The 26,191-nt window shown below is 40.4% G+C and overlaps 2 protein-coding genes across 2 annotated transcripts in view; one reads left to right on the top strand and one right to left on the bottom strand.

Annotated features, from left to right (window-relative positions):
- Nucleotides 1–26,191, top strand: part of ctnna2 (catenin (cadherin-associated protein), alpha 2) — a gene marked incomplete at both ends in the record, with an annotated part of 341,788 nt that overhangs the window by 204,485 nt on the left and 111,112 nt on the right. The gene's annotated exons all lie outside the window — the stretch shown is intronic.
- Nucleotides 2,028–3,605, bottom strand: lrrtm1 (leucine rich repeat transmembrane neuronal 1; the record flags this gene model as incomplete). The annotated part of the gene is made up of 1 exon (XM_080029572.1): nt 2,028–3,605. One exon carries the CDS (start codon nt 3,603–3,605, stop codon nt 2,028–2,030), a length of 1,578 nt encoding a protein of 525 aa, XP_079885698.1.

Genomic DNA, 26,191 nt, shown 5'->3' with positions numbered 1-26,191 from the left:
ATTGTAAGAGCAATGGCCTACTTTATACGCGCCTTTAAGGAATTGCCAATTGTGTGATAACAATAACATAACCACACATTTAGTTTGTCCAACCCCTGCTAATTGCTACAAATGTTTTACCAATGAAAATAATGTTCAGCTTAAAAATCTGTATTTTCAGCACCAATGATAATGAGCCTAGGTAAAATAAAATAAAATTCTCAACCCCAGTGCCACTCCATCAATTTAAAAGTGAAACAATCTTTACCTAAGTCTTACCTGGTTCTCTGACCCTTTGTTGCATATTGTTCACCAGAACACCAAGTGCACTTGCAATGTTGCTGAAAAATGTAATGATCTCTTATTGGAACTAATTGTATAATGATTGTCAGTGGGTTCTTAAAACATTTTATTCCTGCTGACTTACAAGTTGTAAACATTATCTTAGTGTATCGCAAAATAACACAAAAAAATTATGCAAATGTATGCATTGAATTTTTCTTCCTTTACTTCAGAAAAGCCGCTGCAAAATTCATTATATTGACGTTGCTCCTGCTGCTGCAGTTTGCGGAATATGGTGCAGAATAGGTAGAATGCAACCACAGTATGAGAATATGCACACTAGAGAGCAGTCTGTTCCCTCTTTCTGCAGTCGTTGTGATCATCCATCTCCATCTCACTGCGCCCCCCCCCCCCTCTTGCACATCATACTGTTCATGTCAAAAGACCCAGGAAACACAACATCTGTCAGTGCACTAATTTACACAATGAACACTAAAGGAAGAAGGATATATACACACCTAGAAAATGGCCTTGTATTCAACACACATTTTACATCACATGAAAACACAGTGAAGAATATGGTATGTGCAAATTCTCCTTTCAAGCTGCTGGATAATTTCTTTAATGCTTCTGATACTATTTGAAATTGCAATTTGATTTGAATTATGCATGGTGCCAATGTTGTCTTTTGTGTGCTTGATTTAGTTAAAGGAGACATGGCTCCTCTGTGAAAGCCAAAGGTTGATAGGCAATGAGAGTCATACATTTAGATCTTTGATAATCTGCTTTCTTTACTTGGATGGTACACAAATATTGACATAATATGAAAATATGCTAACTGTTTAAAATGTTATAGATAATTTGTATCTTTTCTCAGATAGGCAATGAAAAAGGGGAAATAAACTACACTGATAGTGAGACAACACAATTAATGATAAAACAACAAATGAGTTAAAACAGAGATCTAAAATTCTGACAATGGATTTTACATTGGAGATGAGATGCAGATATCCCTCTGCCCCTTTTATTTTTTTTTTGTATTTAATTTTTTTTTTTGGTTTGATACACTGCAGAGACAGTCCACAAGCGCAAATACTTTGTTTATCGCCATTCATCCTTTCTGACAGCTTCTCACATACAAATGAGTTTACTGTGAATAGCGATTCATTTATTCAAACATTTTTTGTAGTTTACAAAAGAAATAGATTATCTTGTAGTATTCTTTGTACACACTTGAACTTTTTCTTTTAACATATTTTACACACTTATTTTTACATAATAACCCAACTTAAACATGTTTTTTTTATATTTTAAATGCTTGTCAAATATCGTGTATACCATAATACAAATGGTTAGTTTTTCTTTCTTTTTTCTTTTGTTGTGTCCCCAGTTTGTTTTTAAACAGTAATTAAATGTCCTGAAATAGAATGACACATTAAAGCTCAAATATCCACCCATGAGAGAAAAGCCTCAGTGCCCATAATGTATTCCACTATGTGTCTCTGTAGAACATCAACAGGTCCAAGAGTCCAGTGCCCATTCTGCCTCAAATCAGCAGTAGATACCGGTTGCAGTAAATCCACTGCGAAATAGTCAGCCGCATGAAGCACACTCTTCCACATCACAGTGAGACGCTGCGTAAAAAGTTTCCAATAGATCCTTTTATTCCTTCTGTCCCGCAATATTCCCCTCCCCAGTGTATCAAAAAAAAGGAATTGACTGTATATCCAGATAATCACAGGTAAAGATGTACTCACAAAGCAGGGTCACACCTCACATTCCCGTGAAGGTTGCTGCTGGCAAGTGCAAGAGCCATATTCATTGATGATTACCAGAGCTCCCTCAATATGGTTAGGTTTGTAGTCAACATAGTACTCCGGTGTTGAAATTGCAGCCATCTGCTGCATGCTCTGCTTTTGCTTCTGCTTACGGCGCTGACTGCTGAAGCACTGCCTCAGTTGTCTTATTCCGGCTGGAAAGCACTTCCATGCCACATACAGCATGAGCACTATGATGAGAAAGGAAAAGATGAGTGCCATGGTGCCAGTCACCACCTTGTGGATCTGCATGGTGCTCTCAAGGTCATCATGGCCTACTGTGACAGTGAAGGAACTGGTGACCACCTCACCACCCTCGCCCTCGTAGGGGTTTGGAGTGTACGGGCCCAGGAAAGCAGAGCCACCCCGGGCCAGATCCCTTGTCGAGGCGTACAGGCCTGCTGTCGTAACGTCCATGGGGGTATCCTCACATAGCTGAAAAGCGTAGACGGCATCCAAAACATCCTCACCCTGTGCGGTGTCGGGGCTTGAACACAGCAGGGAGTTGTCACGCTGGCCTCGGAAGGCACTCAGCCAAGAGGCCAAGGCACACACGTTACGACTGCACTCCCAGTCATTCCCTGCCAGGGTAATGCTGTCCAGAGAGGACCATGAATCCAGGATGCGCTGGTCCACAGAGAGCAAGCGATTGGAGTCTAGCATCAGGACCTTGAGGTTGGGTGCGCTCTCAAAAACATGTGGCTCGATGTACTCAATTTCGTTGGCTGACAAGTCAATCTTCTCTAAAAAATGCCATGTCCAGTCTAGTGTATTGACAACAATAGTGGCACGATTGTTGTGCATGTACAGAGTACGTAGTGAGATGAGGCGAGGGAAATGGGCCAGGTTGACTTTGACTAGCTCATTGTGCTCAAGATGTAACTCAGTCAACTTGAAGAGGCCAGCAAAGGAGTTTCGTGCCAGACTCTGCAGTTGGTTGTATCCCAAGTCCAGAAACTGCATGCTCCGACAGTCTTGAAAAATCCGTACTGGCACAAATTTGAGAGCATTGTAGCGCAAATGCAAATTGGTGAGCTTTCTAAGGCCGTGGAACAGGTCAGGCTCTAGAGTCTGCAGCCTGTTGTATGAGAGGTCCAGGATACGCAGGTTTGGGAGGGGCCTAAAGGTACCATTTGGCAGACTGTCAATCCGGTTGCTGCTGAGGTCTAATTCCTTGACCCGTCTTAGCCTGTCAAATGCACCTTCCTCTACAATGTCAATGTTGTTGTGATCTAGGTAGAGCCAGGTGAGCTGTGAAAGACCGGCCAGTTGGCCTTCACGCAGTTCGGTCAAGTTGTTCTCTCTCATGGATAGGCCCATGGCGCTGCTCAGATTGCGGGGAATGTCTGTGAGGTTGAGCCCCTCACAGTACAGCAGCTTGCTGTCGCAGCGGCATAACTTTGGACAAACCCCCTCCACCATGGGAACTGTTCTTAAAAAAATGCCCAATAAACACAGTATCAACCCAGGGGGCTTCTTCAGTGGCCACTTTAAGTACAGTCCAATTAAAAGGAAATCCATTAGCATAAATATCCAGGGATACCACTGAGAAAATGTCCATTGAACCACTTTGGATATTGTTTTTGCACCTATCACTTCATATTTAATACATTTAATAATCAGTTTTGTTCCGTTTAGCTTAAGACAAGGATACCTGTCGTTTATGTTGTCAATCGAGGGGATCCTTGTCGAAATATGAAAAACAAATGATAAGGGGCCAGTCGCTTTGCTTATGTTAGATATCAAGCAGTGGGTGGAAGGAAGAGGGGATGAAAAAAATGTTTCCTCCTTGATCGATCTTATTTGAAAAGATTCCTACTCACCCCTATCCGAAAGCTGACAATCTCCATTCAGCGTTTCGCTTTGTGCCCCAACACTAATTATGTGCGATTCTAAAAAAGACCCCACTGTGGTACAAATCCCCCCACCCCCTCCCGTCTCTCTTTTCAGTGGACACCAGATCCTTGGCAGCCTTACAATGTCTTAGTTCTCCTCAAGTGAAAGAGCCAGAAAGAAAAGGAATCCAAGTAGCTTTCAGCGAGATGGTAGGAAGTGCAAGTTTTCCTGTCTGCATGCATGGGCTCTGTCTCTTTTGCTCCTCTGCAGTCCTCTGCTGCAATGATCAGAGAGGAGAAGAGACGACCGGAGAAAGAGAAAAAAAGAAAAACACCAAGCAAAAATCTTTTCTGAATAGCTGTCTTCCTCTTTTCTCCTCCCCTTTCCCGCTTAAGTTTCAGCGGATCTGTCAACACATATCATCGTCCATCTCTGGAAGCAATCACTGACTTCTAAGGTTTAAGTCCATTCAAGCGAGTAAACATGATTTCAGTGATGGATGCAAGGGGGGAAAAAGGATTTGAAGAGGTGAACCCTGTTCACTGTTTTCTTGTGTAACAGTATTCCATGTCATATCAATGGTTCAGCCGCTTGCGTCCCCTGTGGTTTGCCGTTTTCGTTCTCTCCCCTGCTCTCTGGGTGTTTTCTCAGCCAGCTGGAGGAGGCTGCTGAAGGCTGGTGCTGGTAGGCAGGCAGGGGCGGTAAATGTTGGAAGCAAAAGGAGCGCGCAATCCCTTGCAGCAGAGCAGTACACTGACAGCACATGCAGAAGCACCTTCTGTTCACTGAGTGTCGTAAGCCACTCACAATTCAGAGTGCTCTCTCTCTTTCCTCGTCTCTCTCCCTTTCTCTCTCTCTCTCCCTTTCTCTCTTTCTCTCTTGCTCTCTTTCCCTTGATCGCTCACTCACTTTTTCATGCTGCTTCCCTCCTCTTCCTCTCTCTCCCCTCTTCGGTTCTCTCTTGCTGTGTTTTTCTCAGTGCCTGATACATTTACATATTCAAAATGGGCTTGGCTTACCAGGAGCTTTAATGACCACCCCACCCCTCCCCCCTTTGCTTCCTCTCTCCCTCTATCTCCCTCCCTCCCTCCCTCTCCCTCTCCCTCTCTCTCTCTCTCTCTCTCTCTCTCTCCCTCTCACTCACTCCCCCCTTTCTCTCCCTCCCCTCTCCTTCACTGACTGTAATGAATTGGGCCATATAATGTCTGCCTCCTTCAACGTTGCTTTGAGAAAGCAGTTTTTTGATCTCAGAGTCGCAAAATAACATTTATCCAATGGGAAACAATCCAAAAATTAAAGTACTTTGTAAAATTCACCATACTCTCTCTCAAGATCACAACTAAATCACACAGAAGTATGATTTATTTCATATGCACGTCTGAAATGCATGTCTTGGTACAATAATCATATGTGTGATTTTGACTCATTACCAGGCTCTTGTTAAACCTCGTTTTTCTTTGCCAACAAAAAGTATAGTGAGTCATGAGTATGACATTCTTCATTTGATCAAACTGTCCTGTTGTCAGGCCTTTTATGTCATTGTCAATTATGGCTAGGTTTCCATTTCTGAATACAGATGCAATTGCTTTTCCACATAATATTATGCAATAACATACAAAGTATTATCTGAAGGTCTGCTCTTGCCCTGGTTTGCACTGTCTGGTATCACTCCTAGCCTTATCAGTGGTCTGCTGTTAATTTTCAAAAACAGTGAGCTGTGACAGCAGTGCCTTTCAGTTCTCATATCAGCCACATTTCTAAACATCTGACCTTTATTCCTAACTGAGTTCACTGCATTTCTACTTCCATATGCAATAGCTTGCCTTCTAGTTTGCGTTCTTGTTTGTTAACAAAGGGAATTTAGAATAAACATAAAAAAGTTCTAAATAAAATTGAGTGAAAAGTAAACCCCAATTGTTTTTGTAATGCCCCCTTAACAGTCCACCATGTATAATGTGTATAGAGCCAAAACTATATTGACACTAGATATATATCTTGATGGACAATGACAAAGCAAGAATAAACTTTTATTGTATGTCGTAATTCCAAACAGCAGTACCAATTGCCTTTATTTTGCAAAGGGGTTGCAGCTGGTTGTTTTTTCCCCTTGACAGGTAGGAATTGACATATTGTAACATCTGTGATTTGCATTAAAGAGAATCATTGTCTTGTGTCATTAACTAGATCTAAGATTAACAATAATCCATTTTATTTATAGAGCATGAAGATACTTAATGATGCTTTACACACAAGTTAAATATAAGATCATGATACACCAGTCTCACTAAACTGGAACTAGGGTCCTGCAAAGCTCTATAGGCAAAATCTCAGGTGGTTTATGTCATGCTTTCACTTCTTTGTTTTTATCGTATTAAGGCCAGGACACACCGGTCCGACTACCAACCGTAGCCCGAAAATGGAGTCTGCCGTTTCAGGCAGCTCCAGTCTCCCCGTCGCAGCCAAAAAAGTGCCAAGAACACATCGAGCCGACTACTGACTCTCCGTACGCTCTGCGCTTGCGCGGGACGCAATGTCTCCATAACAGCAGGCGGCGCTAATCTGTATTTTGGCCCCAAAAAATACGGAAGCCGGAAATGATGGGACAGCTCTCTAGACCATAAACATAAATACGTATTTATATATATGGACCATAAAGAGCACCATTTTTAGCAGAGAGTGTCGAGCATGATGTCGAGCAGTCAAGAAGGGTTGATGCATGTGAGTACTCGCTGAAACACATCAAAACAATGACTAGCGATGCGATACTGTTGTCAGCTGTTTGTGCTACCCGCCTCACTTCCGGGCTTCACTTATTTGCTAGCCCTCCACCAATCAAATTGCTCCTACTGAAAGACTGCCCGACGTCGACTGAACATGTTCAATCGGCTGAAAAGAAGCCCAACGACATCTACTACGGCCGACGTCACCGAACACACCAAACAGATTTGTGTCCCCACCCCCTCCAGACTCTCCGACCATGTCCGATGGCCGATTATCAGGCCGGTGTGTCCTGGCCTTTAGAGTCAATGACTGTTATGTTGTTTGGTTCAGCACCAGTAGTATGACATTAGCCATCGACAGGGCTAAACACAAGTTATACTGTATTTTACTTAACTCATTAACCATATTTTATTTTGTTTCCACGCACCAGTCATTTATGAACACACTAATAAAAAATTATGAATACTATAAACACTATGGCTTCAGAGAGTTGCAGTGAACAGGGTAGCACAGATCAGTGTCTTTGAACTGAAAAGCATGCTCGCGAGCTGATCTGTGCGCATTGCTGATCTGTGTGCACTATCCCTTCAAGCGCGGGGCTGTGACAAGCGCAAGCTCGACCGTTGCTACGCACTCAAAGCTCTTCAAAACTCGCACGGTCTATGCTCGCTTGACAAGTCGAATTTTGAGACTTGGAGGTGGGATTGGAATAGACATTGGCTGATATCTCTCCTCCTTTGATTGGTCACTTTAAATACCGACCATGACCATGGTGAGGATGTTTTTTCATGTTTGTTGTAACATGAATTAAATAAGTAATTCAGTGTGTTTTCAACCAAGCCAATGTATCGCCACAAGCTTTTGTATGACACACATGGAGGATGTTTCCATGAGTTGACTATGCATAGTAAAGAAAAATGACCTCTGCATAGGAATGTGTTACTAGCTGTATGGTCAATATGAAGTGTGTATTATGCTCGTGACCAAAAGTATTTTCTATGTTTAGAAAGAAACATAAATGAAAACCCATGTGGGAAAGGACATTACCTGGCTTCATCTTGTAGATCTCAAATGGGGTGTGAGTTTGGCTCTCATTTAGATTACTATAATTATACCAAGGATTCACAATTCACAAGGGTGCCCCTAGCAAAGTAAAGTTAGTTGACGGAAATGCACGAATACCATTATGTCAAACCTTTAACATTAAAGCAAGCTTCCCAGATCTTGCACTGATTTGTTAGGATAACCACAATCAATGAAGTACCCATTATGGGGTGTAACGGTACATGTATTTGTACCGTACCGTGACGGTACAGGCACGTATTTGGTGTTACAGAGGTGGACCGCGGTCCGTTCGTGGCGTACATAGCGTTATATGGCGAATGTACAGGCTTGTTTTGCTGTGTGGAACTTAAAACTTGTCGTCGGAGTTCCCCCCGGACCATTTAGCCTCCGGCTCGGCTCGCACGTGCGCAGTAGCAGCCAGCGAATGAGAGTCTCTTATCTCCATGGTGAGCATGAGCATAGACATTATAAAGGATAGACCCCGCATTGGGCGTTGAGCGCGAGAAATGCGGGCGCCATCTTGGACCGGTCACACGTTCCACTTAGTGTAGTCTGTTTGGCAGGTGCAATGAACTGTCAGCGCATGTAATTAATCATATCTAATTAAATACCAAACTGATTTTCACGCGGTTTTCTTTGCTGCAAAGATCATACATGTAGCTAAGATACAGGGCACAAGTTTCGACGTGTTTTAATATTCATAGTGGGCTTAACAGTCATAGAAGATTCTGATATGATATAAGTAACCAGACGTCCGAGTCACACACTTCGTCCGGGAGGAGATTGAAACGGAGGATGTGTTTCTGCTTGGGGAACATATTGAGGAGACACAGTTTGGCATCGACAACCACCATTCCGACTTGTTGTCATTGGTTGTGTCTGTCTTTCACAAATTAAGGCTGCACCACATTGCCAAACTCGCCTCGCTTGAATTTCTCTTCGGAGTAAAATGCGATTGTAAGGATGGTTAACTTTATTTTATGCATTTGAGTATTATTGTTTGCTGTTGTTTGATTCTCCCTTAATTTAATACTTTTGATTGCTGTGGTTTTGTATTGAATGTGTTTTTAAATGTACCGCGCTGCAAGGCACGTATTGATTTCCTGTCTGTGTCTGAGGAACCAACTCGAGACTAGACTGAACTTGGTATTCCCCCCATAGAACATTGGACAACCAAGAAGACTTTGCTTTTAAATAATCCTGTCCTCTTTTAAGAGGCAATTGCCTAACAAGCTTGTGTTTTAAATTAGAGAAATAAAACATATTTTTACATGAACACTCATGTTGTCCTTCTCTTTTAATGAGATAGTATATACACTGGTTTTTATTTATATTTAATGCCTTCATGGGAAACATCCACCCTACCATGCTCGACTCCTCCTCCTAAATTGCCCCGAGCTAACTCCAGTTTAGGAATAACTGCCTTTTCATGTATAGAGCCCCTAATTCATGGAACGCTCTGCAGAGCAACTTAAAAATGACTGCTCTTCCTACTCTTGGTTTATTTGAATCTATGATTTCTGAATTTTACACATCTGACTGTAACTGTTTTAGCTGAATTCATTGTTCATTTAGTATTTTATTTTTGCTCTTGTTTTGTATTTTGTATAGGCCTACTTTATTTAAATTAATATATTTTATCCTATTTTATTTCTGTTCTCTGTTTATGTTATCCCTGTGATTGTCTTTATTGTGTATGCTCGTCACTGTAAATGAATAAATATATTTATATATAGCCTAATCATATATTGTTAACTTATTAAAATAGCTGACTTTACTGCCCCTATCTGTTTCTGCTTCTCTATCATATTTAGTCTAAAGTGTGTGATTTGCAAAATACCTATCATAGCCTACATCACATAGGCTATCATAAAGGTGACCAGACGTCCCCATTGTTGGTTGCCTGTCCCTGGCTAAACAGAAACAACTACCTGTTCCCGTTTTTCAATGAGATTGCTAGTCAAACTGGAAATGTCTCCGTTTTCCCCCCTTTCGGGGGATGTTCCTCGTTTTGATCTCGGACGTCTGGTTACTTATATCCTATTAGAATTTTCTATGACTGTTAAGCCCACTATGAATATTAAAACACGTCGAAACTTGTGCCCTGTATCTTAGCTACATGTATGATCTTTGCAGCAAAGAAAACCGCGTGAAAATCCGTTTGGTATTTAATGAGATATGATTAATTACATGCGCTGACAGTTCATTGCACCTGTCAAACAGACTACACTGAGTGGAACGTGTGACCGGTCCAAGATGGCGCCCGCATTTCTCGTCAGCGCCAATAGGCAGTAGCGGCCAACGCGGGGTCTATCCTTTATGTCTATGAGCATGAGGGTCAGGCAGTGTTGCTAAAGCCCCTATCTCACTGGGCTAAATTGAGAAGGGTTTGCGACGCGTTGGAGACACATGCGACCACTCTGAGACTATTTTGAGACAGATTTGTCGCACACTTTTTTTGAACATGTTCAAAATTCATGCGACAGGACTGCGCGGCTCTGCGACTCATGCGAGGAAATTGAGACCTCCGCGAACGTTTGGAGACAGTTTAGAGCAGGGGTCTCCAACAGGTCGATCGCGAGCTACCGGTAGCTCGCGGGCGGGTTTTCAGTAGCTCGCCTGATAGGTTGACCGACTTGGAAAAAAAATATATATATATATATATATAATTTTTTTTTTCTTTTTTTACAAGTTAAAAATCTGATGAAGGTAAATGCACCTCTTCCCATGGTCAAAACTTTGCAATTTGCGGTAAATAAATGTTCATGTGTCTCAAAGCGTTGCTCTATCAGCTGGTGTGTGTGCTGCTCTGCGGCTCTGCATACGGCATGCACTGTCTTTGACCTTTGCATAAATGTATTTAATCATTTTAAGGGGAAAACACATTGTATTTAGTTATTTGTAAAACAGCCTGCTATAGTAGCCATACAAGATTTATTTTCTGAATTTCAATGCTGCTTTATTTTTACGTTTTAAATTGGGAAATACATGTTCCAAAACGACCAATAACCTCTGTATTTAAAAAGAAATCAAGCAAGTAGGCTAATAATAACTATTAATGAATTATAGGCTATCGCATCACAGTAGGCCTAACGCGCCCCACACACATCCTGCGTCTACCTCTGGAGCGCGTCGCGTTACCTTACTGCTGCCTCTCTCGGACTTTTCTCGGACACACATGCAACGTCTCAGCAGCTGCTGCTGCAGCGCTGCTTCTAAAAGCCCTATCTTTCTACATAGAGTTTTCATAGATAATTCCCATTAAAAATGAAGTTCTTTCATGTCATCTATGATGCATATGATTTATATTGAGTCTGGACAGTAATCCGTGCGCCCCATTGCCATTTTTTTTCTTTTTTTTTGCCATATTTTCGCTTGTTGGAAGTTTTATTTTGAAGGGGACACACCAGGAAATGGTGAAACTACAGCGAAAGCTGCCAGTATGAAGTCAATATGACTCTCAGCAGAGTATTACAAAAATCACTTTACTGATTTATACGGGAGAGAGAGAGGGGGGTGTGGTCGGGGAAGAAGAAGGCCGTAGACACAGATAGAGCAACGGAAAACTGTTGCGCTCATCATGATCTTTTTTATTTCTTCACTATATTGGATCTCTATATGTGTCATTTATCCAAAAATGAAATTCCAGAACTAATTGAAAATTAGGTTTTGAATCCCTCGGATTTTGATTGCACAATTAAATCGTGAAATAAAGGGATTATTTGCGTATACGACTGAGGGATGTTTTATTTTGAAATAAACACACCGGGTAAACGTGTAACTAGAGTGAATGCTGCTGGTATGACTGTCAGCAGAGTATTTCTCTATCAGTTAAAGCACAGAGACGCGAGAGAGACGCGCTGCTCTCAGAAAAAAATAGGCGAGCCTCCTGAGGTGAAGGGGAGCGTCGCTGCAGACGTACCTCCGACGCGCCTCAGCAGTGCGTCTGAGGTTGGATGTGTGCTCGCTCTACGTTGATTTCACAGTCTGTGACCAAAAGTCAGACGCAGACGCGAGGTAGACGCGCAGTAGAGGTAGGATGTGTGTGGGGCGCGTAATTGTCCACAATAATTACAACTGTAAGGTCAGTTGTCTGTTTTATTCAAATAAGCAGTTGTCTATTTCTGTAGTGCGTATTGGCATCTTTGAGCAAAATACCCCCAAAATTTTCGGCGCAACCTTGACTAAGACATTTCCTGGGGAAACACTGTTGCGTCACAATAAGAAGTGTAATACAGACATTGATGTCAATTTTCACTGATATGTGGCCCACAAAAAGTGTAAAGTAATGTGTTCTTGGACCTTTGATGGAAAATTATTTATGGTAAGCATTGGGTATTGCAATTTCACACGTGTACAAACAGAAGCTTAATTCATTTGATGTGTGCTATGTAAATAAATATAAGCGATTTGATACAAGTAGCTCTTGGCCACTTTAATTTTTTCAAAGTAGCTCTCAGTTGAAAAAAGGTTGGAGACCCCTGGTTTAGAGACTCGTTTGCGAATTAAGTCTCCAACTTGTCGCAAACAGTCGCAGCCCAGTGAGATAGGGGCTTAACTTAGCAACTTTGTCGCTATATTTAGCGACTTTTCAGACCCCTCTGGCGACTCTTTTTTCAAAAAAAGCGACCAATCTAGCCGCTTCTTCTGGTGTTATTGGTGACTTTTGGAGACCCTGGCTGTCGCTAAAGCATGTATCGCTCTTAACTTCTAAACGAGCAGCGGGTGACTCCGCGGCCACTCCCCCCGTCCCAGAGCACTGACAGGCGGCCGAGTTTTCACGCATGCAGTCCCTCCCAGCTGCGGTCAGAGCAAGAGATAAACAGATCTCCGCTCTAGTGTTCCGTTTGCATCCCTACTAGCAGTTGTAGCAGCGTTCCCCCCTCGTTTACAATCTATCAGTAGTGCAAATAAAGATGTTATACAGTGCTATCGAACAGAGAGCGAACTGCATGACGAAAGTCAACAGGAAACCGGAGCTTGGAGGCGTCCCCCTGTTATTCAAATCCCGTTTGAGAGATAATTTAAGATTCCAGGTGAATTATGAAAACAGTGATAGACGTTTGCAACTATGTCGGCAGAAGGGGCATTGTTTCACTGCGATCGCCTATGCGGCAACACGTCGAACATGCATGCGCATTTTAGAAGGCAACATCCAGGTGTTACTATCACCGTTACTGTGAAGAAAAAATGATGCCACATTGTATCTCCTGCCTGATGCTGTGTAACGCAGTATTGTTACTTTATCTAATTTTCATGGCGTGCACAACATAGAGTGCACCGTCACTGGTGAGGTGGGTTTTGTTGATTTTTTAAGACCACTTGACCACCCAAAAGTTGTGTGGTTTGCCGAAAATCACGCCAATCAAAAAAATTAAAAACAAATAAATAAATAAATAATAATAAAAAAAATACGGGGCGATAGTGTATTACAGAACAGTTTGTGGCGTTCGGAGCGCAGCATCTAGGTCTACTATAGGCTACTGACGAAAATCACACAACACATTGCATCTATTTATTAACAATATTTATGAATTTAGGCTATATTTTGCTGCTCCAACTCAAATTCAGCTCAGCCAGGCGATAGTTAAGTTTCAGTTTCGTTTTCATCTCCGTGGTATACAGCCGTTTGGACCAGCTGATCGGCTCGACAGCAGGAGTCAGTCTGCGTTCCAGTTGTAGCCTACTGGGAAGTCGGATTTATGGTGCCAGTGATAACTGAACTAAATGATAAAATAAAGCGATCTTCTCCTTCCTATATCTGTCTATCTTTATCCCTCCACTGCACACTCAGTCACTACTATCCATGCTAAAAGGAAGCAGGAGTATAACCTCATTTAGCACATTATTTTTAAATATTTTATATTATTTATTTATTTTCTCCCCCATCTAATTTTGACGATTTTTAGAAAGATGTGTTGGTCTGTAAGCGCTAAGGGAGCATGTTTAAATAAAACCTGTGAACCTTAACTTTTAAATGTATTTTATTTCATGTTTCTATGTGCTACGCAGGCTTAGATATTAAGGTTTTGGTAGACTTGACAATTTGTACTATTTTTTCAGAAAACCCTCAGGCATTAAGGACATGCATCCTAGATTGCAATAGTCATCAATGGGTTAAGAGAGCTGCATCAATATTTTATTTTTTTAAAGTCAAAAAGGCCCATTAATAGCCTACTGTATATTTTTTCATTGCAATTGTAGTTACTGCACCTACACTAGTATTTAATAAGTATTTTATTTATTGGAGAATTGCAGCAGTATTTTTATATTTGTTATGCATTTTATTTGTATGTTACATACTGTCAGCTAGTTACTGACAGCTAAAGCTGTTCATTCTCCCTTAACTATGAACCGTACCGTAATGTACCGTACCGTGACTTCAAAGCCGAGGTACGTACCGAATCGTGACTTTAGTGTACCGTTACACCCCTAGTACCCAGTGAATATTTAACAGCATAGAATATATACTCACCAGCACCAAACGAACAAAGACAAAGATGGTCCTTCACATCTTGAAGTTAAAATCATCTCTGCTTCGCCTTTGCTATATTCCCTCGTAGCTGTAATGGATGACTACACCATCAGCTAATGACTTGGTGCACTATAATGACTTGACACAGCGAACAGGAGATGAGAGTATCCAGACCATCAGTTTTAAGACTTTAAGAGCTTTGGCTCTCTGCTTTGGAGTTAAGGTCAGCACAAGTGTCAGAGAAAGTGTGTGTCGTCTGTATGTGTGGTTGAAACACGCATGCCCACGGGCACACTCACATAAACACAGTCAAACAAAAAGATACATCCATAAAACAGATGGATGGTTGATAAGGATATGGATTTTTTAAATGAATAGCCTATGAGTAACGGTCTCTTTTTTTCTTCTAGCATGAATCCTAGACTTACTGTTTAGGGCTTAGCTTTGCATGTAACTCATCATCTTTCATATCAAACAATAAACCAGGATGTCAATAAAATGATCCGGTCATCCTAAGTACTAGTGGCTTTATGAAATGGCAAAAAGGGCTGTTTTTATTTGAAAGATGTATTTCAGAGTTTTAACAAATCACATTGCTTTTTTTGAAGAATATTAACTATCCTTCATATGGAATTACTGTGTCTGAAAGCATAATTAAAAAATATTTGTGTTAATATGTGTCAATGTTGGTTGCACATTGCTAGTTTTGCTAAAATACATTTGTTGTGTATGTTACAAAACCAAAAGATACATACCCCATCTCCTTATGAGTTTATGTCCTTCACTAATTGACTTGATTTGATGGTCTTGGATAGTTTTTTTTTTTTCATATAAAATGGTTGACAGGTCGTGGTGTTTTTTTCTGCAGACTGAATTGATTTGAGGGATCAAATAATACCCAGAAGTATCACCATTCATGATTACAAACCCATTATTTAAATCATTTATTGAATCAGAGGACATCTGACTGTGTGAGCCCAACGAAACAAGGCAAATGATGACTAATTGGCCCTCTGCAGAGATAATATTGATGGGCAGCTGTGGGTAAAGGACTGTGGCATGCAGACACGCCATACCAGTGCCTGTCAGTGGCATGGCGAGGAAACAGCAGGAGAATATTCCGCATCTGCAATTTAGTGTGACCTCCAGCAGATGGAGGTTTCTCTCAGTTTGTGTGGGTCACGTGTGGACTGAATGTTAACATTGAGCTTATTTATTTCCATTTTTAGTGAATATTGTCTTGTCTTCTTGTTGACATATCCCTTAAATAGTCAGCAGCTGAGCATGAACCGAGGAACACAAATTGGATTACATTTGCTGAAAAATTCAACATGGTTATATTCAATTATTACCATCATAGGCTATTCTTATCTCAGCAATACATCAGATCTATCTAAATTATAAATGTGGTAACCCAGTGAAGGTTTTTGTCAATAAACATCTGGGTTTCCTACACAATATTCAAAAGAACTGCAACTGAGATAAACAAAATGGGGAAAAAAACAATACTACCATAACGTTAACTGGAGCATGTGATGGGGGGGAACATGGCTGTCGTTATGGGTTACAAGTCCTTGAGGTATGTTTTTATGTTGTGCAAAGTTTTCTTCAGTTAACACTGGTCAGTTCTTCAAAAGAAACAGCCACATAGCATCATCCTCATAATTTGCCCATTTTTCAATGCTTTCGATTTCCGGGGAAAGTTTAGGTTCATGTATGGAGAGAGAGGATTAATAGAAGAAGAAGCAAAAGCGCTGCTATTTTGTCCATGGTGATGTGAACATGAGTATCTGTATGTACTTTGTAAATCGAGAAAGGTAAAAAAGAAACATCTGTCTTATAAATGGTTAAGGTAAAGAGAGTGTGTATCATCGTTGTTGGGAAATAAACTATGTGGCAATACATCTGGGGGTGGCTTTTGGAAGCAGCATGATCCTAAATTGCCACTAGTTTTAAGTTTCTCTCCCAACACCAAAAAATAGCGCCCAGCACAGTGTAAATTGGACAGTCGTGATAAAACATTTTGTTTTTTAATTGTTTTTTATTAAATACAGGCCTGCCACTGCACCTTTAAATCCTGAATTGAATGTTTCTTTGTTTTGTTTTTTTAACCATAAATGCTTACGCTTCCAGGAATGCTCATTTCTTTACCAAGGCCCTATTAAGATGTTTGGGGTACTTGTGGCCCCATGCTTGCCTTGAACATGTTCTCCTTCTCCATCAATGATTCAGGGTTGTTCCATACCACTCCTGTCTCTGTCACTCCTGTATTATCTGATGCACTATTATCTCTAAGCTCTATTCAAACATTATTGTGGGGTGGCTTCATCTGAGATTCTGAAACCTTCCAAGTATGGCATTGACAATCGATCCAATTATAATACCAGGTTGAAGAGATACTTGACTTGTCTCTGACAATGTCTCTGCTGAGTTACAGCATACTTATTTGTGCTAGTATGTGTGCCTTATAAATTGAATATTCAATTGCCTCAAATACAACTGTTGACTTCTAAAGGAGTTTACCAAGAAAAAAAAGTGATGTAATAACTTGGGGCGTTGGTAGAAGAGGGCAGATATGGAAAATGTGTAAGCAAGCATGTAGTTCTAATTAACAGATAATGAGTGAAGAAATTGCAGATTGACATGATGATCACTAAATGCATATTAAGACTAATGAGAGGGGCAAGTCAAATGCTGTGCTACTCAGTCTAATAAACCAAATTGGCAAGTACACAAAATGCCAAAAAGCAATGCCTATATGTAGCCAATAATTGTGTCACTGCTGCAAGCATTGAGTGCGAGTCATATATCCATGTCATTTATCTACCTGTCATAATAGTTTACAGTAAAAAGGTAGAAAATAAACCATACACTTCCACTCCTCCTGACCTTTAAACATAACAGCTCTCTTGGAAATTAGTTTACCGTTTACTCAACAGTGGAAGTGAATATGTGTGAATGTGTTTATTTAAAATTAATGAATGTGTCTAAATGACTTATGTCCCATTCAAGGTGATCCCTGTTGTGAGAGAAAAAGAGAGTGAGCGAGATTTTGCCATGTTACAATACAAAGCAGTTACACCCATGGTGCTGTACATGCTTTTATACAGAGAGATCAGAATGTTTTACCCGCCACCACGGCTGGTAGAATTTCACAGCTCCCCGCCACAGCCAGTTTTTGGCAGGTTGACGCGTGGGATTTTCCATATACAGTGTTTAATTCAATTATGTGTCTTAACATTTTATTTTACTTTGCGCGTTTCTTTATGTGTTTGCGTTCTGGCTCTAATGTTTTTTGGCTTCGGAGGCTACATCAAATGGTGCCTTGTGACTGGGCTCTGTCTGCCAAAGGAACTTTGTTCTGCTGTCAGATGACACAGAAATCCCACTGCGATCCACCAAGCCTATTTTCAAAACCCAGCTCTTTGGAACAGCATGCCCCCACGTTTGATAGCGCTGACTTCTCTGGACTATTGCCTCATCCAGAGCCAACACAAGCCTATACGTCCTTCACATGTCCACAAGTATGTCTCATGTTTGGACGAGGCAAAGCACAATACAGCTTACAGAGCAGTCTCTGATGCAAAAGGCTGAAACACTTGTACATTTAGACTTAAAATCACGTGTGCCTTTATCCTTAATGTCCCTACTGCAATGTAAGGTAAGAGCCCTTGCCTATAACTCTGAATATCACTCCTTCAGAGAGCAGTAGCACAGAGGACACACTGTTTCACGTTAAAGTATCAAGTTGTACCTAGAACTAACATTTGTTTAATTAGGGGAAGGCTCACTCCTTGTCGTAGCAGACCCGGGTAGTTCTCTGCATGTCATTCCCCTCTCTACCTCATTTCATCTTGGTGTCTCCACAATGTCAGTGACTAAATCCGCATGAAAAATGGCCCAAAAAATCACCTTAAAAAAATAGTTAGTCTGCATCATTCTTTCAATGAGCCATAAGTAGCACACTCAGTTGCCCCCAGATTGTGTTTCTTACTTCTAATTTAAATGTAAATGTACCTTTTAATTTTTGCTTTATTAATTCACATACCCGTATGAAAATGTCTGGAGAGTGGCAACATTTTCCAGCAGCAATTAACATTGTTTATATCAAAAGGAGTAATGTTTGAAAGATGATGTTCAAGGTGTAGCGTAAAAGCATCAGCCAAAAGTCTCCATGCTGCTCATTTAGTGTCAGTACCACGGGTGGCATTGCATACTGGAGCTCTGATGTCTCACCTTGATTGTAATACTTAGTTGCACGATGTTCGGAAAAAAACGGACGTTGAAATTCATTACATACACTGCTGGGGGGTGACCCAGGTCGTCGGATACCTCTTTTGACTTTGTAGTGAACCTAACTCATCATTTCTGACTGACCTGTAAACAGAAAGAACAATATGTGTTATATCAATTTAATTTGAACAAATACTTACTTTACATCGACGGTGTTCTGACTTAATGTCCACATAGTTATTACTTCATTAACAAAAAAAAAACTACTACTAAATTATGACCCCATTTTCAAAAGACTTATGTTGTAATAAAACACAAGACGCATTGTCAATGTTGACATCTGATTAAACATGCCCATGGTTACATCAACTAATTTTATTTTGAGATGTCATGAAGTAATGAAGATGAAACCATCATCAATATGGCAATACATCACAGACATTTTTAAATTGCTGGACTTTTTGGATGATTGACAAATGTGGAAAATTGAAATACTTTGGATTTGTGTCAGACCGTGATTGATCGGTTGTTTTATATTTAATGAGATATAGAGATTCAATATTGGATGAATAATGTGATATCTTCTTCCGAAAATACTACTCTCCATTGAGTCATCCTAAAAATGTTCTTAAAATGGTTTGCCACTACTGCTAATGTTGCACAATGACATGCCGGATGATGTATAATTCCCCATACACCAGGAAAGCATTCAGCATGTATGATATTACTTTGCCTCATAATAGCTCTTTTTTAATGGAAGACATTTTGACATGTTACAGTCGGAAAAGCAGAGGTGAAACTAATAAAATTAATGATGGCATAATTCAATTTAGCTGCTTCAATTTCCAAGGCCCTGTATTGTACATGCTGTCTCACTGTCATACTGTCATGACATATTGTGGCTCTTGATAGAACAGAGTCACTGTTAATGGTATTAGTAAAACCTGTGCTTATCCCACTTTGACAAGTCAACATGGCTGCAGTAAAAAAGGTCTGTGTAAAGCGTATTATTTTACATTGTTACATGCATTTCCTTGATTATTGTAGCTGCTTGCTCTAGCAAAATATAAGCTCATAAGTTAAGTTAAGTAGGAGAAATGCTTGTGGGCAACTTAGCCTCTTGTTTAAAACAAAAGGAAATCTGTTCAGACCGGGATAGCTCTCATAATACTTAATCAAAAAGTGATACAAAAGATTTGATAGAAAATAGTATTACAACATTTCCTTTTAAGCCTCACCACTAAAGGCACACTTGTCGTGCCAAGTTCAATAGAAAATGTCTTTTATGTATATCAACTCTTGAGATGGAGTGACAAGTGTGCTGAACATGTTTATAAATGTGGTCCCCCTACACATATTATGAGAAACTACTGAATGTTTCCATTCAAAGTCGAAGGTATACAGTTGTAGGCTACTCTTTTGTACCGGAAAGGTGTTATTCCTCCAAGCCCGGCAAACTGGCAAAGCAATGCAAACACAAATCCTTGCGGCCCAAAGCAAAGTGTTTGCCCGACGAGGAGCTCTTATTCGAAGAGATTGAAAATATAGTTGTATCGGAATAAACTGCACTCGTATTGTTGATCTCAGTGAAGGAATGTTTAACAGTACATCTCTTTCATGTGTATTTGAATGGGTTCTGGATGACAATGGGGTTTCAGTGGCACATAAGCATTATGCTGTATTAGGCTCTGGCTACACAGACACAAAAAAATAATTAAGTATACATGAATTGCTGTTGTTTGGTGTCTTTAGAAGGGAAATGTTGTTAATAATGAAACATATTTAATATGGATGGCTTTATCCTTAAATGCCAGACTCTGCCTTGTCACAGGCTGCACTGAAAGCAACCAGGGTCACATTGGGAGACGACTCAGAGTCTGAGTGGAATTCAGGAGTTAGGTCAACTTCTACAGCACTTGACAAAATTACACCGACATCCTCTTTGTGGTTAAGCACTGTTCTCTGTTACTGAAGTATGTGGGTGTGCTTGTGCTGGTGTTTGGTTGGTTACACACGTGTGTTGCATATTTCTTGCATGCTACTTCAGTGTATTCATTTAGTTGGTGTTTGTGGCCTTTTTTCAGTAGATTAAACATGCACACCTCATATAAGGGTGAAATCATTCGTAAACATTCAAACAAAAGTTTAAAAGAAAGGCTATGGCAAGTGGAAACCCAAAGAAAATGTAAGGCTTTGTTACGGTCTGGCTAATTCTTTCATGTTGTCTGCATTCAATCTGGTCACTAGTATCGAATATAGTCATCAAGATCCATTCCTCATATACACACAATAATAAGGCAGCACAAACACTATGACATTCCACAGTAGATGTAGATGTCAAGCTTTTCAAAGTTGTGAATGATTTATTCTCCCAAGGTAATAGCTGTTATTTTGAACATTGGAGTTACGTTGTTGTGTCCAGTGGCCGTAAATGTAATTGCATGCGATTCTGGACCAGAGTTTTTTTTATAAAAAGCGAACATTATTGACTGTATGAAGTCAGTACATTTACAGTTTGTATGTGCTCAATGCTTTCTCTGTATGTTCTGATCCAACATTGATTGTCTGCGGAAAATCGGAATCGGGAGAGATGGCAGCTCACACAGTGTGCAGATTGATCTTTTCGTCAATTTAGAAAACGTGGGAACTAGGACCATGTCTTATAAAAAAAACACAGAATGTATATAAACATACAATAATGATTTAAAAAAAACAGATGTACTGGAATACACACAGGTCTGAAATCAGTACTTCAGAGTCTGAAGCTTCCATGTCACAATGGAATGCACCGCTGTGGCGCAGGAGGGTCGGCACAGATAGCATTGCTGGGCAAAGCACAAAATACAGGCGCTTTCATCAGTGGGTCATATGCATGCTCAATCACCATTGTTTTAACTCACCATTTGATAGATAGGAACCTAACAGACAATAAACTAGATGTACATGGTACGTACAACTTTAAGTAATTACAAAAATAGAATACCGGCCTGGGTTGCACCAACTGGGCGTAAGTCTGGTCTTAACTGCGCATGGTCGTAACTTGGCGTTCTAAGTCCGACCTAACCGCTTAGCGTTCTTTTCACTAAGATCAGGCGTAAAGTCAAAATTCTGAGCCCTTTCTATTACAAAAACATCCAATCCATCCAGCGAAGGTATGAGAGAATATGATTAATGCCCGCGGAAACAAATTGTGTGCCGCACGTTTCTCTCTCTCTCTCTCTCTCTCTCTCTCTCTCTCTCTCTCTCTCTCTCTCAAAGTAAAAGGTAAAACGCCATGGTTTCTGCCTACCTGCTCTTCCTATTAATTAAAGCCATAGCTCATCAAGTTAACTGGTTAATCAGGAGAGGTGAACCCGTCTGTAGATTGGTCTATTTCTCAATTTTTTCCTAGGGCAGTGAAAAAATTTCTTAAACACCTAGAATACAGAGCAAAGAAGGGATGTCCTTTGTGTTCACTGAGGGAATCCTCACAACACCCTTTCATAATGACTTTAGGGGGGTTGTAAAAAGTTGTACTTAATTAAACCCATTGTGGTCCTCATCTCTATTGTTTAGGCCTGTGCCTTGGTTAAGGGCAATGGAAGGTTCATTCATTTTACCTAACAATCATGTCTGTTGGTGACAAGAACAAGGGGTCGAGGTATCTCTAATCACTGAGGTGTAGTGTAAAAAAATCTGTTTTATTCTCATTCTTTTGAGCTTCTTTTAGCTTTTTATTTATAGACCTCATTCCTTAAACTTAGGGTGTATTCACACATGGAAAGTCCGTTAGTTCACTTGCTTTGATCCATTCCAGACCAAATAGAATTTAGATTTTATTTTTTTTGGTGTGGTCCACTTTCATATTGCCCCTCTTGCAAGTGAACCAGCATTACGAAGCAAAACCACACATTATCTGAGGTCATTCATTCATTGGACAGACATTATGGGGTGGAGAGAAATGCAAAATTAATGCATAAAATTAAAATTAACATTAAAATGCATAGCGGTGGTAGCAGGCAGACAATGGCAGCTAAATCCTTTTGACGAGAGAAAAAATTGTCTGCCTCATTTCCTCTCTGCCGTCTATGTGATTTTTTTGTGTATTTTGCTCAGTGTCTAACTGCTTAAAAATATATTTGCATGATTTACCCTTTCTGCCGCAGTAGTTTTTAACCTAGAAATCTAGAGCATAAATCAAAATCCCCCATGTTTACAAAGTCATGGAGCTGTTGACAAAACAAATATATATGTAGGGGAGGACGGGGGAATGTGAAGCATCGGGTAATGTGAGACACCCCCTGTATCTAGGACACAAACACATTTTTGGTCATGTGAGATATATGTTTTCAAGCCCCTCTCATTTATATATATATATATATATATATATATATATATATATATATATATATATATATATATATATATATATATATATATATATATATATATGTGTGTGTACTTTTTTTCAACCCAACAACTGACCAGCTCTTTTCTGGCAGTGTGTTGTGTTATGTGGTCTGCATTCTGTATTGGATTTTAAGCATCACTATACACTTCAGTCAGTCTTGTTAACCTGTGTGGCAAAGCATTGGCTACATCAACTATTGGTATCATTTTATGTAAGTTGCTATAAACAGGGACTTGGAATCAACATGACTAAACCATGTAATTCTTCTATCAGCTACTGTCTAGTGCAGCTGCACACCTGCACCGTAGCCTTGTCCACCAGATGGGCCATGCATAATTAAGACGATAACCCTCAGCAGGGACCTGACCGTGTCACAGCATTGAAAATAAGGCTGGCCAGCCCAGGGGCATGCTTCGCCCTCTTTATGATAGCCACAAGTCCTTGCTATCCTGCTCCCAGACTACGCTAACTGGTGTTGCCAAGAAGACACACAGCAGTTTAAAAATGGCCAATTTCCATTAATGGCTTTCTACGAAAAATAACACACTGTACATGGCATTTTCACATACATTCTTCTGACCCTACTTACTTATTATATTAACCATGATTTGTTATTTTTGTTTGCTGTATACAAAAGCCTCCATTGTACTAGATATGATATAAAAATATGTTTACGTTATTTTGACAGTTAATAATTATCACTTGGTTTAATTCTAATACCAATATTTTTATTCAGGACATACAGTTGCATCCAGATCATAACAGTGTTGTGAACACATTTATAAAATTAAGCAACACCATCCACCAAATCTTATTTCAACTTAAAGATGGCCACAGACACAGTACTCAAAGCACTGTCCGTGAGTGCACTTGGTGTTGATATAAATTTGTCACAAAATGACAGCGATTCAATTTTGCATTGAAACCAGGATTCAAATATGGAGATGCTTACAGTCTCCATGGAAGCACTTGAAAGGTCTTTGGGGAGCAGGGATGATGACGAATCCCTGTGAGCAGATATTTTTCTATATCCTCTTTGTCATGTCTATGAGAATGAAAATCTCTCAGGCATCCCTTTTACTAGGACCGAGAGGTTGCCAAACACATATAAATTAGGGTCTGTCATATGTAAATAAGGAACTGGTGCGCCATGTCCTTGTTTCCACAGCTGAATCAATTTATCAGTCTGTGATCAAATCAGTGCTCATTTAGATGCTCCGCGACGGTTTAATAAATCAAATGTGGAGAGGTTCATATGTCTCTCCTAGTGCTTGAATCTGTGCTGTTTCCAAGACAGATTGATAAATGACGGCCAATATTTTTTCAAGGGTGATGGCTACATGTCATTTCCTGAAAATACTGGTTGAACTCGGAACAGCTGTGAACGTCGTAGGAATACATTTTATAAGTCAGCTTAAGGAAAGGGAGGAGACGTCCTTTGAAAAGACATCAATCCCCAAACACCCACCATGACAGTAAGTCCTATCCGCTGATCCGTCCTCACGCAGTGCACTTACATCATGTCCGGATATTCGGTGGCTTTACTGTTCCTTATTCCTCACACAGCTAATAGAAGCAACAACTCTGTTAGTGGCCTGTGTTGCTGTGTGGCTGGACTGACAAAGCCCACATGAAAGGAGAGTGAGGAAACATAATCATTTCACCAGTTCACACAGCCCCAGCAACCTTTGAAGTTGGTGCACCCTGGATCATTACAGCAAGGGAGCATACTGTTGTCTATCGCGCTGTACAGTATAGCTTTGTTGTCTGTGTACTCATCGGCCGTCTCCATGGTGGGCTTAGCCACAATAGGCGCAGGTATGGTGGTAGTGTTATAATGCTATCATTAGCTTGTCATTGTTTGATCTGTGTCTGACTACGTTTTGCTGTCAGACCATTTTTCCCCCCTTTCCCAAACCACCCTAATCCCTGATTAGAGCTACCTACACACAGCAACCCACCCAGCTTGAGTCATCATTATCGTGGTTCACAAAACAAAAAATGCATAATATTCTTTATACAGGAGTAGTGCCTGCATTTCCTGACAACAGCCACATTCACACTGATAGCAAAGGGATGCCAGATCTGAAGAATGTGTTTGCCGGTCACATTTTGTAATGTATAATATAAATGTATTTATTTTTCTGTGCCTGGGCATTGAAATCACCGTGTGTCATCATCTAAATAACTAGTTGGATAACCTCGTCCACATCACATACCATTATTAAAAAGGGGCGGTGTGGAGAAAGGTAGTCTGTGAATAACTTATTTTTGCATCAGTCCTCTCAGGCTTCTGGAGCTCTACCCCTCTGACATGTAAATCCTGTGCTGTACACAGTGCAGTTAAGCAAACAAGCAAGGATGGAGTCTGGGGTAGTATAATTTTGTGTGAATCCATTAATAAGGTGTGTTTATTTGTATGTCTTCATAATGACATTGCAAAACAAATTAAGGTGTACATCAAAATAAATATACATAATTATTAAACCGCCCAAATTTGATTGTTTTTGTATACCACCACCTTATGCTGCACAAATACTGGTGTAGCTTTTTAAGTAGGCGTGTGTGATACAGCATGTTCATAAGATTGTGAATACCACTATGCTTGGTGTTAAAGATCTCCTATTATACTACTTTTCTGGTCTTAATTTCTCATTAATGACTCCTATAGAGCAACCTGACACGAATCACAGCACAAAAAAACATGTAGATTTCCTCTCATCTGGGTGCATTCAGCAGTCTCTGTCCATACTCGGCTTTGTGCTTCTCCGCCCCCTCACCCCCCTCCTGCAAACCCCACTCCGTTATGATTGGTTACCTTCCTTCCGGAACACTTTCAGCAGCGTGAGGGCAGATTTGAGCAGGCAGGTGGGGGCATGGCCGGAGCGTGCCTGAGCATGTTGCAGCATTACCATACATGGAAAAATCCGGATTTGTGACGTTACAAATCCCGGAAATTTGAACAAGTGAATTCTCGAACGGCTGCCCTAGTGTTTAGCGCTCTGCACAGCCACCCCAGACAGCAGGGAATACGTCTAAATGCATGTAAGTCATTATTTGATACTTTAGTATGGTTAAATATGACTATAAATCATTATAACAACGTTTATAGGTCATACAAGTCGAAAAAGTATAATAGGTCCACTTTAATGTCTACAATTCTTAGATCCAAGGATTTACAGGGGTCTCATTCAGCCATTTGCAAACATGGCAGCGAGCTTCCACACAGGGTGCTGTCCTTAACGTTGAAAGCACTTAATTTTGAGAAGACCTGTTCTACATACTGTACATGAGGGATTATAAAGATGTGCATAGTGGAATGTGGCATATTCATGTGACATCTATGTAAATGAAAAGTACATGAGAATTCAGCCCTCACAGACGAAATGCCTT

The sequence above is a fragment of the Ammodytes marinus genome (assembly GCF_949987685.1).
Source record: "Ammodytes marinus genome assembly, chromosome: 6".
In the NCBI taxonomy this organism is placed as follows: Eukaryota; Metazoa; Chordata; class Actinopteri; order Uranoscopiformes; family Ammodytidae; genus Ammodytes; species Ammodytes marinus.
Note: the sequence above shows the minus strand (reverse complement) of the source record. Positions and strands in the feature narration are given on the sequence as shown.